The 13,677-nt window shown below is 36.0% G+C and overlaps 1 protein-coding gene across 43 annotated transcripts in view; it reads right to left on the bottom strand.

Moving 5' to 3' along the window:
- VPS13B (vacuolar protein sorting 13 homolog B) overlaps window positions 1–13,677 on the bottom strand; it is a 752,042-nt gene that overhangs the window by 531,759 nt on the left and 206,606 nt on the right. For all 43 annotated transcript variants that reach the window (XR_014057390.1, XR_014057381.1, XR_014057388.1 and 40 more), the window contains 2 exons: window positions 2,435–2,569; window positions 1,454–1,627 (listed from right to left, as the gene is read on the bottom strand). Coding sequence is in view for 21 of the 43 variants with exons in the window: in XM_081503358.1 (XP_081359484.1) it covers window positions 1,454–1,627; window positions 2,435–2,569 (309 nt within the window). In the remaining 22 variants the exon portion in view is untranslated. The remainder of the gene's footprint in view (window positions 1–1,453; window positions 1,628–2,434; window positions 2,570–13,677) is intronic.

Here is a 13,677-nt window from a genome sequence, read left to right as displayed (position 1 = left end):
AATAGGCATTTAAAAAAAGCATGATTTAACCACCAATCATTTCTCCCGATGCAGGAGTAGGTGATCCACATAGGTTAAATCATGCCCACCTATTTTGTGAATGAAATTTTACTGGAACACAGTCACACCCATTCATTTACCTATGGCTATTTTTGGGCTTCCCTGGTGGCTCAGTAAAAAGAATCTGCCTGCAGTGGCAGGAGACCCAAGTTCAGTCTCTGGGTTGAGAAGATCCCCTGGAGAAGGGAATGGCTACCCACTCTAATATTCTTGTATTCTTGTCCAGAAAAGCCCATGGACAAAGGAGCCTAGCGCTGCAGTACTTGGGGCTGCAAAGAGTCAGAGAGGACTGAGCAACTAACACTTTTTCATGGCTTTTTTGTGTGCTAAAACAGCAAAATGGAAACAGCCCATGTGGCCCAGAAAGCCCAAAATGTTAGTAAAATGTTTACCAAGCCCTACCTTAAACTACTGGCAAAGTCTTCTACCCATAAGGGATGGGTAGTGGCCTCATCCTTACATTTTTTCCTTAGGGTTCCACACTCATCCTCATCAAGATGAAAATGTCTTTGTGAGGAGTTCTCTTCAAAAGAATGCTGATTCAGGGGTTCTCAGACTCACCTTTCAAATACTAATTTCCAGTTTCTAGTGTGAATGCCATTCAGCTACAAATGCTACTATATCAAATTCTGCTTTCAAACGGTTTTGCATCCTGCATATGTGCACTGTTTCAAATATTCACCTCCGTATAGTCTCTGTCTAGCTAATTACAAATCTTTTCATGGTTTCTACTTTGAACTTAGTCAAAGTGAACTTACTTTGAACTCATATTTAATGCATTTTCTATAAGCTACAGTACTTGTTGTATACTGTTAATCGAGCTCTTCTCTTAGGCAGCTATTTGAAATCACCTCACTGGCCAATTAATTCTAAAGAAAAAATTCAGACCTCTGACCCTTTAAGAATATCTATCTAGCTATCTTATTTCCAGCATCATTGTCTTGGCTTTACTAACAACATACTGACTAACTGAACTCACTGCTGATGTCAGGCTCTCCTTATCATACTTCTTTATCCCCAGTCTTCACTGATCCTTCTAATATCTCCTCTCAACGTGAGAGGTATACAGATCTGCTATTACGGTGGTGAATAAAATGAAATAGATTCTAGGCAAAGAGCTTCTAAAAAAAAATTAATTCTAAGAAATAAGAACCTGACTTCTGCATTTTTTTCTTTGTTACACCATCGATATTTTTTCCCTTTTGTAAATACACAGAAGGCTCAAACAGCAGGGTGTATCCCAATGGACACAAATAAAAAAATGAGGAAGAATGGACGAAAAATGAGGGGGGAGGGAGGGAAGGGAAGGGAAGGAAAGAAGGAAAGAAAAAAGTGCCTTTTTAAAAGTCTTGGGAAAAGAAAATTCAAAACAAGTGAATAACGGTGTACTTACCGGAACTGTGGCAGTAGTCCATACACTGTGGAACCTGGACTGTGAAGGCTATCAAATCTGGAGCTAAGAGAGATTCCGGCTTTCTGCTCTCATTGAGCCACTTGCTGCTGTGAAGGTCTTTAGTGTCAGAAGGACCCTGAAGCAATGGAATCAACTTCTCTTTTCCACTGTCACCTGAACAGACAGATGTATGAAAAGGAAGGTTATCAAAAAAAAAAATATATATATATATATAGGAGTAGCCTGGGGATGCTTGATTGTAAAGTATATGAACAACACAATATAAAATTTCCATTTACACTTGGTAATTTTAGTTGTACATTTAGTTATATTCTAAAAAGTAGGACTGATAAAAATTAAATGCACTTTTAACTCTTAAAATGTTTTAGTATTTAGCTGATTAATGTAGAACATGTTCAGAAAAGCTTATAGAATAAAACAACATGTACACACTGCATTGTAAATATTCAAGGGAATCTGTACCTCTTTAAACTTATCTAGACATTTAATCCACACTGGAAAAAATTAAATAACAAATAGTTTAAGGAAAATATTATGAAATAAAATATTGGAAGGAAGGCAAAGTCAATTACAACCTTAAGTTAAAAAACAGCTGGGGCTTCTGTTTAATTTCATTATACTAGCAACATTTTAATTTAATTTTTAAGTGTCATATACATCTATACCTCCTATTCCATCCCAAAAAGTGTAAGAATAAATTTTCCTTTAATTTTTATTCCCTCATAACCATTCTTAAAACTATGCAATATTTTTTTTTCTTAAGTAAAAAGTGATTTATTAATGTCAAGAAGTATCATCCTGGCACAATTAACAATTTTTTTCAAGTAAAATAAAAAAATTTAAAACCTCTGATTCATAGGAACAATGAGTAAATTCTTGTTTCAGTAACGCTCCTTGTAAAACGCAAGGCCAATTCTCCTATACAGGCAATAAAGTTTTACACGGTCCAGCTGCACATACCTGGGGCTTTGGCACAAATTTTTATTGATCCCACGGTCCCAGAGGCACATTTGACCAATGATGTGCTGCAGTACTTCAATTCAACATTCTGGATTGAGCCCTCAAGAGTTGGCAGGGGATTCTTAGATTTCACACCTAATAAAAGAAAACTGCAAATGTACTAGCCGATTGAATTTAAATAATTTTTATACTCCTTCACCGAGGCATTTAAACTTAATTATACTTTAATTATCTACCTCAGATGTTCTTACAGTATTTGTGTTAGGCTTCAGAGTTTAGTGTTTAGGAGGTAAAATGATGCAATTTTAAAATAAACAGGTTGAACTCTTTAAACTATACTTATGCAAATTTTAAACAAACAGTTGTTTAAAAATATGGATACTAAAAAAATCACACTTGGTTTTAGAATATAGAGTAAGATTTTCAATTTGAAACAAATTTAACTTATAAACTGACTTTCATTTATGCAGAGGCATTACTTTAAGCATGAAACTACCTGTATAAACAGACTCCTCAAAATATCTTGGTCAGGTAGGATGCAAAGAGAGAAACAAGATAGCTCAAAACAGCTCCTAAGTTAAAATACAATAGCTTATAAGCAAAAACGATATGCCAAGTGTAGCTAAAAGAAACCAAAGGGATTCTATATCAATTAATAAAAAAAAGTGAGCATTATCTTTTCTACTATATGCCACTTGCTGAAGGACATAAAGCACAGAAGCAAACAATTACCATGACATAACTGGTAGGGAAAATGTAATTCAAAGAGGAGAAACTCATTTTGGCCCTGAAGGCTAGGTAAGACTTCAAAAGCAGAGAAACCTTAAGAACATTATACTAACATTATTGTAAACCACAAAAAATGATGATAATGTGAAGAACCCTAATCCATTAACATATACCAAAGGACGTACTGTGTGTTATCCACACATTTCATTCTAGCCTCAAAACAGGGTGGTAATAAAAATGTTATTGTTCTCTCATTTTTACAAATTGGGATACAATGGATTAGAGGAATTCAGAGGAAGAGCTGAGCTGTTTAACACAATTTGATCTTATCACAGAAAACTCATCACTCATTTCACCAATACTCATGAAAAGAGGCATTCTTTTCCCCACTCCACATTCCAATTAAATATGTATCATCCTTCATATGTGAAACTTCATGAAGGAGAACTGAGTATGAAGAATTAAGAAAACTATGAACTTTTATGATAGATATATTAGACATTATACTAAAATCTTTGATTTCAAACTCTGGTGTGTTCAAGAAGCCCTACATAGTCTTTGTGAGATGTGGCCCAGGAAGCCTGCCATTTAACTAAAACACTACAGGGTTAGCCACTGGTTAAAGGACATCATCTTGAGAAACATCTCTCACATACTAATCTTTGCTTCAGAAGAACCTCTAAATTTGCTAATTTCTATTTGACTGTTACAAGAACACGAAACAATTGGTTGCTATTTCCCAATATTCACCACTTGAACCCATTATCCTCATAGCAGGAGTCTAAATGTTGTGTACTTATATTTTTTCCTATGATTTTATCAGCTTTTATCAAATTCTCAAAATCTATGGCCCAACAAACTTAAGTTGTATTTCAGAAAGTTAAACGATGCCTACAATATGATATAAACATTGTAGTAATAGTAATAATAGTAATAGCAGTAATAGCAGTAGTACTAATTATAGCACCTAACACTCACTGAGCACTTAAAATAAGTGCCATGCACTACATCTAATTTGCTATTTTTATTCATATCAAAAGAAAAGAAAAAAGAGGTAGCTATTACTATTCTACTTCATATTCAGGAAAACCAAAGTTTAGAGAAGTAAGGATTCTGCCCAGGCTCAAGTCAGAAAGTGAGGAGGCTTGGATCACTTTTCTCCTCATAAGAAAGGAAGTTGAGCTACCTCAGCATGTTTAACATCTACTGTGGATGCACAAGTTATAATCAGTGATAATTTACCCTGATCCAATCATTATGTTAAGTGATGAGAGGGATACAAAATGGAATAATACCTTATTCTAACTCAAGCACCCAGAATCAGACTCTCATTCTACACCCATTTTGGGGGGGTGGAGGGGAATTGAAGAATCTAGATAGTAATCAGGAGACAAGAGCTAATGAAAGACTCTCTCAGGGTTAGAATTGAAATAGCTCAGTTGGCTGCAAAACTAAAAATACATGGATAGACAAACAGGGCTTTTTAAAAAATTACTTTATAAGCTGATTCTTTTACAAAGTTTACACCAAGTTTAGGACTCTACTTTGAATCTCAAATGAAAGGTCTGTCTTTGTTAATATGTAATGTGTGCAGTATATATTGATAAGACTCTGAACAATCTTTTCAGAAGAGCTGTAATGTATAGTACAGGGGATTATACTCGATATTATAATCTATAATGAAAAAGAATAATATATATATATATATATATGCATCACTGTGCTATATACCTGAAACAATGCTGTAAATCAACTATATTTCAATAAAAAATAATTTTAAAAAAAGAAGTTGCCTGAAATCTCTTCTGATAAGAATCACACACGTGTATAAAGCATCTTATTTTAGATTAAAACTATCAAGAACTTATTTTACCTTTTTATTATAATTAAACTTGAGATATTTTTATATGTTTTAAAAACTAAAACATCCTGCAGAGTTTCTCCTTAAGAAAATTTTTTTCCTAAAGTAATTTTCTTTTAATTGCTCAACCTCAGATTTTTAAAAAGATAATTATAGTCATCTCTTGATAGTCTTCAACAATGGAGAAAAGCTGCTATTAAAAAATAACCTTAGTAATGTAAATTATGAACCTTGAGTGATATGATGTGTCGATATGGTTCATCAGTTGTCACAAATATACCACCCTGGTGAGGGATGTCAATATTGGGGGAGGTTATGTAAACTGATAAGGAGGCAGAAGCTATACTGAAAACTTCAGACCTCTTCAATATTGCTGTGAACCTAAAATTGCTCTAAACAAGAAACAGTACTCATAAAAATAATTTAAAAATAAACTTGGCTTCTTTCCATTCTACTATCAAACCAAAATTTGTAAAATACCCCAAACATACGCACTAGGAAGAGATAAAGGAACAGAATCTTGGCATTGAACAACTCAGGGCACCCCTCACATTGTTTTCAACCTATATGAACGCTGCTTCCTAAAATTGTGAAAGGAAATCTTCCTGTTAAGAACATGAAATGGTGAAAAAAAAAGACCAAAAACTCTGAAACTGAAAAATCAAGGCTTCAGATATAGGTAGCATTATGTATTTGGTAGTTATGTGGCTTCTTAAGGCAAGCCACTATTAATTACTGTTTCACGTGGAGGCCAAAATACTGCAGTTATTGTTCAAGGTATTTAACTCTGAGAAATCTGAATTTTATACAGAACTTAATTTAGAGAAGAGGTGCAACATTTTAGAAAGTTGTATAGTCATCTGATATGAGTCAACAGAACAGGCAGCGACAGTATCTTATATTTGAAATAATAATTTCACAAAGCACTGCCATATGCATTTAATCAAATATTGCTGTCAAAATCTACCAGAAGAAGGGAAGAAGGAATCCCTAAGGTACTTCAATTGAAATACAATTTCACATGGTATATACTATCAATAGAATAACCTAAAAATACTGAATTTCCATAATACAATTTAGTATAAAATAATGCACTGTTATTTCTTCTCCTTTTAGTATTTTTCTAAATGATATTAACTCAACACATAATCTCAGTCCTGTGGTACACCATTAATTCAGATTCTCTTCCTACCATCTTTCTCTTTTTTTTAAATTAACTATTTTAATTGGAGACTAATTACTTTACAATATTGTAGTGCTTTTTGCCATACATTGACGTGAATCAGCCATGGGTGTACATGTGTCCCTCATTCTGAAACCCTCTCCCACCTCCCTCCCCATCCCATCCCTCAGGGTCGTCCCAGTGCACCACCCGTGAGCGCTCTGTCTCATGCGTCGAACCTGAACTGGCGATCTATAACACATATGCTAACATACATGTTTCAATGCTATTCTCTCAAATCATTCCACCATTGCCTTTTCCTACGGACTCCAAAAGTCTGTTCTTTACATCTGTGTCTCTTTTGATGTCTTGAATATAGGGTCATCATTACCATCTTTCTAAATTCCATATGTATGTGTTAATATACTGTATTGGTGTTTTTCTTTCTGACTTACTTCACTCTCTGTAATGGGCTCCAGTTTCATCCACCTCATTAGAACTGATTCGAATGTATTCTTTTAATGGCTGAGTAATATTCCATTGTGTATATGTACCACAGCTTCCTTATGCATTCATCTGCCAATGGACATCTAGATTGCTTCCATGTCCTCGCTATTGTAAACAGTGCTGCGATGAACATTGGGATACACATGTCTCTTTCAATTCTGGTTTCCTCAGTGTGTATGCCCAGCAGTGGGATTGCTGGGTAGTATGGCAGTTCTATTCCCAGTTTTTTAAAGAATCTCCACACTGTTCTCCATAGGACGGTAGTTTGCATAGTTTGCATTCCGACCAACAGTGTAAGAGGGTTCCCTTTTCTCCACACCCTCTCCAGCATTTATTGCTTGTAGACTTTTGGATAGCAGGTATTCTGACCAGTGTGAGATGGTACCTCATTGTGGTTTTGATTTGCATTTCTCTGATAATGAGTGATGCTGAACATCTTTTCCTGTCTTTGTTAGCCAACTGTATGTCTTCTTTGGAGAAATGTCTGTTTAGTTTTATGGCCCATTTTTGATTGGGTCGTTTATTTTTCTGGTATTGAGTTGCACGAGCTGCTTGTATATTTTTGAAATTAATTCTTTGTCAGCTGCTTCATTTGCTATTATTTTCTCCCATTCTGAAGGCTGTCTTTTCACCTTGTTTATAGTTTTCTTCATTGTGCAAAAGCTTTTAAGTTTAATTAGGTCCTATTTGTTTATTTTTGCCTTTATTTCCATTACTCTGGGAGGTGGGTCATAGAGGATCCTGCTGTGATTGTCAGAGAGTGTTTTGCCTATGTTTTCCTCTAGGAATTTTATAGTTTCTGGTCTCACATTTAGATCTTTGATCCATTTTGAGTTTATTTTTGTGTATGGTGTTAGAAAGTGTTCTAGTTTCAATCATTTACAAGTGGTTGACGAGTTTTCCCAGCATTACTTGTCAAAGAGATTGTCTTTTCTACATTGTATATTCTCGCCTCCTTTGTCAAAGATAAGGTGTCCATAGGTGCATGGATTTATCTGAGCTTTCTATTTTGTTCCACTGATGTTTATTTCTGTCTTTGTGCCAGTACCATACTGTCTTGATGACTGTAGCTTTGTAGTATAGTCTGAAGTCAGGCAGGTTGATTCCTCCAGTTCCATTCTTCTTTCTCAAGATTGCTTTGGCTATTCGAGGTTTTTTGTATTTCCATACAAATTGTGAAATTACTTGTTCTAGTTCTGTGAAAAATACCACTGGCAGCTTGATTGGAATTGCACTGAATCTATAGATTGCTTTGGGTAGTATACTCATTTTCACTATATTGATTCTTCTGATCCATGAACATGGTATATTTCTCCACCTATTTGTTTCATCTTTGATTTCCTTCATCAATGTTTTATGGTTTTCTATATACAGGTCTTTTGTTTCTTTAGGTAGATTTATTCCTAAGTATTTTATTCTTTTCATTGCAATGGTGAATGGAACTGTTTCCTTAATTTCTCTTTCTGTTTTCTCATTGTTAGTGTATAGGAATGCAAGGCATTTCTCTGTTTTAATTTCATATCCTGCAAATTGACTATATTCATTGATTAGCTCCAGTAATTTTCTGGTGGAGTCTTTAGGGTTTTCTATGTAGAGGATCATGTCATCTGCTAACGGCGAGCGTTTTGATTCTTCTTTTACAATCTGGATTCCTTTTATTTCTTTTTCTTCTCTGATTGCTGTGGCTAGAACTTCCAAAACTATGTTGAATAGTAGTACCCACCATCTTTCTTATCCAACATAATTCTCCTAACCTCACAGACATGTTAGCCCTTTAGTGTTCAGTATGATCATTCATATAAATTAAAAGACAAACAAATGAGAATGACCTGTATATCTGAGTGGAAGTAAAAGATTAAGGATCAAGCGACACATAAGTTTATTTCTGTTTCTGACTTAATTTTTAGGGCCCAATACCAACAAAGAAATGAAAATGGAAAGATAAGAGCTAAAAGTGCAACTCTCAAAGAGGCAAGCACTGTCATCAAAATTTCAGAAGATAGATATTGATGAACAAGTAGCAAGAGGATGACTCAGAGAAAAGTGCCTGTGAGTTACCATATTAAGAAGCAAACTGATTGGCAATAATCCTTGGAAAGGTAAGAATTAAAGAAACCAGGTAGTTCAGAGGACAGGAATGCAGATGAGGCTAAAAAGATGAGCAGTGACTGAAAGTCTATCTAATAACCACAGATTCTTTGCCTTAATCCACGCAGCAATACAAATATCCCACTCTCATCCCAACAACAATGGAGAAGTTGAACTAGACGGACAATGAACTAAGGGACACTACCAAAGAAAGGGTGCATACTAAAAATGGGAGACTGTCTAAAAATGAATATAAAATAGATGTATAGAATAATGAAACCTTTTCTTTGACTCTCTAAGAACCTTCAATGCCAGAGTTAAAACCTGCATCAAGGAAATGGAAGGATTTCTGTGAAAACTAGCGAGTCCAAGAAAAAGGAACCAGAGATATTGGTAACTCATTATCACCTCACCTACAAAAACATGAGTAAGTGTCCAATTCTCCTACAATGACATCTGCCATTCAGTAAGCTTCAACCTTAAAAACAGGTTTCAAGTTTAGTTATTTTCCAATTTTTAGCTATTTAAAATTTATTCTACAATATGAGGGATCATCAGAAACTAGGCATAAATCACTAAAATGAAAAGTAGAGATAAAAAAATCAATAGAAAAGGAACTTCAGGTAAACAGATGCTGGGATCAGAAAACTTAGGTAATAACAATTATATTATTATTTTATTCTTATATGATAAACATATTATTAAGTTATTAACCCCAAGGATAAAAGTAACATAACAAAAAACATTTAATGGCAGTATATTTCATATATATATGCCCATAACATATTGACACTGAATATATATTTAAGCAAAATCTGTGATATAATTAGATGACTTAGAAGAAAAGAACAGAGCCTATAGTAAGAACTGCCCATAAAAGCTAAATCCTCTTAAAAGGCTGGATAATACCATCCCACCTTCACTCAAAAGGCTCGAATCCTAATCCCAGGATCTGGGAATATGCTATCTTACATGGCAAAGGAATATTAAGGTGAAAAAAAAGAATTAAAATTACTAATAAGCTAATTTGAAATGTGGGGAGTAACCCATACTATCCAGGTGGAACACATGTAACCATCAGGGTTCTTAAAAATATTATTAAAAGAGGGCAGCAGAAGATAGGAGTCAGAGAAAGATATGTCATGACAAAAGCACTATCAGAGAAATGCAATTTTATTGGCTCTGAAAATGGGGCATGAGGACTAGACCAAGGAATGCTGGTGGCCTAAACAAGGTGGAAAAAGCAAGGAAATGGATTCTCTCCTAGACGCTTCATAGAACACAACTCCACTCACACCTTGATTTTAGTATAAGACTCGTTTTAGACTTTAAACTACAGAACTGTAATAAAACAGTAGTAAACTTACGCTGTTTCAAGGCATTAGGGTTATTGTAATAGATAGTATGTACAGACAGTATTATAATATCTAACTAAACATGAAAGATAAAAAAACTTCAATATAAGCATTTTATTTAGAAATTTAGAGGTAAATATCTAAGAATGAGGCACAAATGCTGCTGCTACTGCTACTGCCAAGTCGCTTCAGTCGTGTCCGACTCTGTGCGACCCCACGGACGGCAGCTCACCAGGCTCCGCCGTCCCTAGGATTCTCCAGGCAAGAATACTGGAGTGGGTTGCCATTTCCTTCTCCAGTGCATGAAAGGGAAAAGTGAAAGTGAAGTAGCTCAGTCGTGTCCGACTCGTAGCGACCCCATGGACTGTGGCCTACCAGGCTCCTCCATCCATGGGATTTTCCAGGCAAGAGTACTGGAGTGGGGTGCCATTGCCTTATCCAGAGCCGCAAATGATTGCCTCTAAAAGAGCAGTGGTGATTGTAAGGACCCACAGAACTGCCCTTTTGTTACAAGACTTAAAAAATGATAATTTAATAAAATAAAATAAAAGGTCACTCAAGAAAGCAGGAATCATTCCACACACACAAAAATAAAAAGGATCACAAGGCAGTGAACCAACAGTAAAAGTTTCTGTAGAGGGAAAAGGCAAATTCTTTTAAAACACTCATTGAAAGAATAGTCATCTTAGCAAAGTTATTAGAGAACATTTTACAATACCGAAGAGCTTCTAAATGGTTGATAGTGTAGTAAAAACCAAGCATTATCATTTCATGGCCAGAATAAAAGGAGAAAGCAAGATGAGAGGAAGATTTACTACATGAGAGGAAAGTGGAAGTCTCAACAAGAGTGACTGGGCAGGCAAGGACAAATAGGTGTACCAAGAAAGCTAGCTAGTTCTCGGTAATTTGGGATTCTGGGTTTACATTTCCAAAGGCTTTCTTTTTTAAAAACATTGCGAGAGTTAAGGGTAATGCCAAAGCAAATATTAATATTTGTGTTTACTATTAAATACTCAGAGATGTAACCAGTCTACCCAGGATCACATTTTAAGTAAACTTGTTGGTGTGATGGTTCCTAGACCATGAAGAAATTAAGATGGGAGTGCTGACAGGACTGTGGTTACAAATACTCAGGGAAAACACCCTCCCTCTTCCACATCAAGGCCAAAACAAAGAAGTTTCTTTGTTAAAACGAGAGTGGGACAGATTTTTAAAACAGTCCATCTTTCTACTAGTCCTTAGAAGTTATGAGCTCAGGGAAGTGGAAATCACTTCCCAATTCCTCCTTTTTGGTCCCCACCCCTTTCTGGTGATTAAAGGCCAAGCCCACTGGTAACTGAGTTGCCACAGCCCATTAGGATAGTCAAAGCATGAATACCTGTTTCCCAATCTAGTTTTCCATTTCCTCCTTGTTGGGAATTTTTTTCTTTCTTTCTCACAGGTTCAGCCGTCCACTTACTAATAGAGTTACATGTGTTACACATTTTACAGCATGGGTGATGGAAAGCATTTCAGGTAATTATCATACGATGCTACCAGGCAGAGACGTCACATCATGCTATGCCATATGTTTCCTACGTAAATATACATCATCACTGAACGTTCTCCTCCCTAGGATTGCACCCATGCTAGACGAGAAAGCAACAAGTAGTTTTTGAGGTTAAACACTAGAGGTTATGCAGAGATATACAACACATTATAAATCCCAAAATGTACTAGTTTAACTATTTTGTTTCCATAATTATAAGTGGGTATAATTCACTAGCTACCTTACAGAACAGTCCTTGCAGAAATGACAGCAGAGTATCTGGCATGTTAGGATTCAATAAATTTTAGCCTGTATATTCTCACTGTTACTATCACTACCAACAATACAAGCTTATTGGGAAAGCTCAGTTTATACATAAGGAGTAATAAGGGAGTATTAAGTGATACTAAATGATACATTAATCACTAGACTTTTATTCTAGTATAAACTCTGCCATCAAATAGCTGTATAATTTTGGAAATAAAGTCTCAATGATTCAGTTTCTTCATCTGAAAAAAAGAATGCTAGTATTTGTTTATAACTAAGCTTTCTTTAAGCTTTAAAAGCGAATGATTAGCTGCAGTGTAGGAGATTAAAGACTGTTTAACGGGACCTGGAAAGGAAAAGTAGCCTCTGAAGGGAACAACGTTCTCATATACCATCAGCACTTTTTAAAGGTAAAGAAAAATTGCACTAAATGAAACTGTTATGACAGAAAAAGTATGAACTAGGTAATGTCAGCAACTTTAATCAAAGATAAGAAAAATAAAATTTTTAAAAATCCAATTTACAAATTGATATTGCAAGAATAACTTTCAAAATATTTTCTATTTCCCCTTAGCCTCTAGAGTTATCAGTTCAGTTCAGTCCAATTCAGTCGCTCAGTCATGTCCGACTCTTTTCGACCCCATGAATCACTGCACGCCAGGCCTCCCTGTCCATCAACAATTCCCAGAGTTTACCCAAACCCATGTCCATCCAGTTGATGATGCCATCAACCATCTCATCCTCTGTCGTCCCCTTCTCCTCCTGCCCCCAATCCTTCCCAGCATTAGGGTCGTTTCCAATGAGTCAACTCTTCACTTGAGGTGGCCAAAGTATGGAGTTTGAGCTTCAACATTAGTCCTTCCAATGAACACCCAGGACTGATCTCCTTTAGGATGGACTGGTTGCATCTTCTAGCAGTCCAAGGGACTCTCAAGAGTCTTCTCCAACACCACAGTTCAAAAGCACCAATTCTGCGGCACTCAGCTTTCTTCACCATCCAGCTCTCACATCCATACATGACCACTGGAAAAACCATAGCCTTGACGAGACGGACCTTTGTTCGCAAAGTAATGTCTTTGCTTTTAAATATGCTATATAGGTTGCTCATAACCTTCCTTCCAAGGAGTAAGTGTCTTTTAATTTCATGGCTGCAATAACCATCAGCAGTGATTTTGGAGTCCAAAAAAATAGTCTGACACTGTGTCCACGGTTTCCCTATCTACTTCCCATGAAGTGATGGGACCAGATGCCATGATCTTAGTTTTCCGAATGTTGAGCTTTAAGCCAACTTTTTCACTCTCCTCTTTCACCTTCATCAAGAGGCTCTTTAGTTCTTCTTCACTTTCTGCAATAAGGGTAGTGTCATCCGCATATCTGAGGTTATTGATATTTCTCCCGGCAATCTTGATTCCAGCTTGTGTTTCTTCCAGCCCAGCGTTTCTCATGATGTACTCTGCATAGAAGTTAAATAAGCAGGGTGACAATATACAGCCTTGACGGACTCCTTTTCCTATTTGGAACCAGTCTGTTGTTCCGTGTCCAGTTCTAACTGTTGCTTCCTGACCTGCATACAGGTTTCTCAAGAGGCAGGTCAGATGGTCTGGTACTCCCATCTCTTTCAGAATTTTCCACAGTTTGTTGTGATCCACACAGTCAAAAGCTTTGGCATAGTCAATAAAGCAGAAATAGATGTTTTTCTGGAACTCGCTTGCTTTTTCGATGATTCAGCGGATATTGGCAATTTGA

Source organism: Giraffa tippelskirchi, chromosome 6 (genome assembly GCF_054371585.1).
Source record: "Giraffa tippelskirchi isolate mGirTip1 chromosome 6, T2T-mGirTip1v1.2.pri, whole genome shotgun sequence".
In the NCBI taxonomy this organism is placed as follows: Eukaryota; Metazoa; Chordata; class Mammalia; order Artiodactyla; family Giraffidae; genus Giraffa; species Giraffa tippelskirchi.
This window is presented reverse-complemented; position numbering and strand designations above follow the sequence as displayed.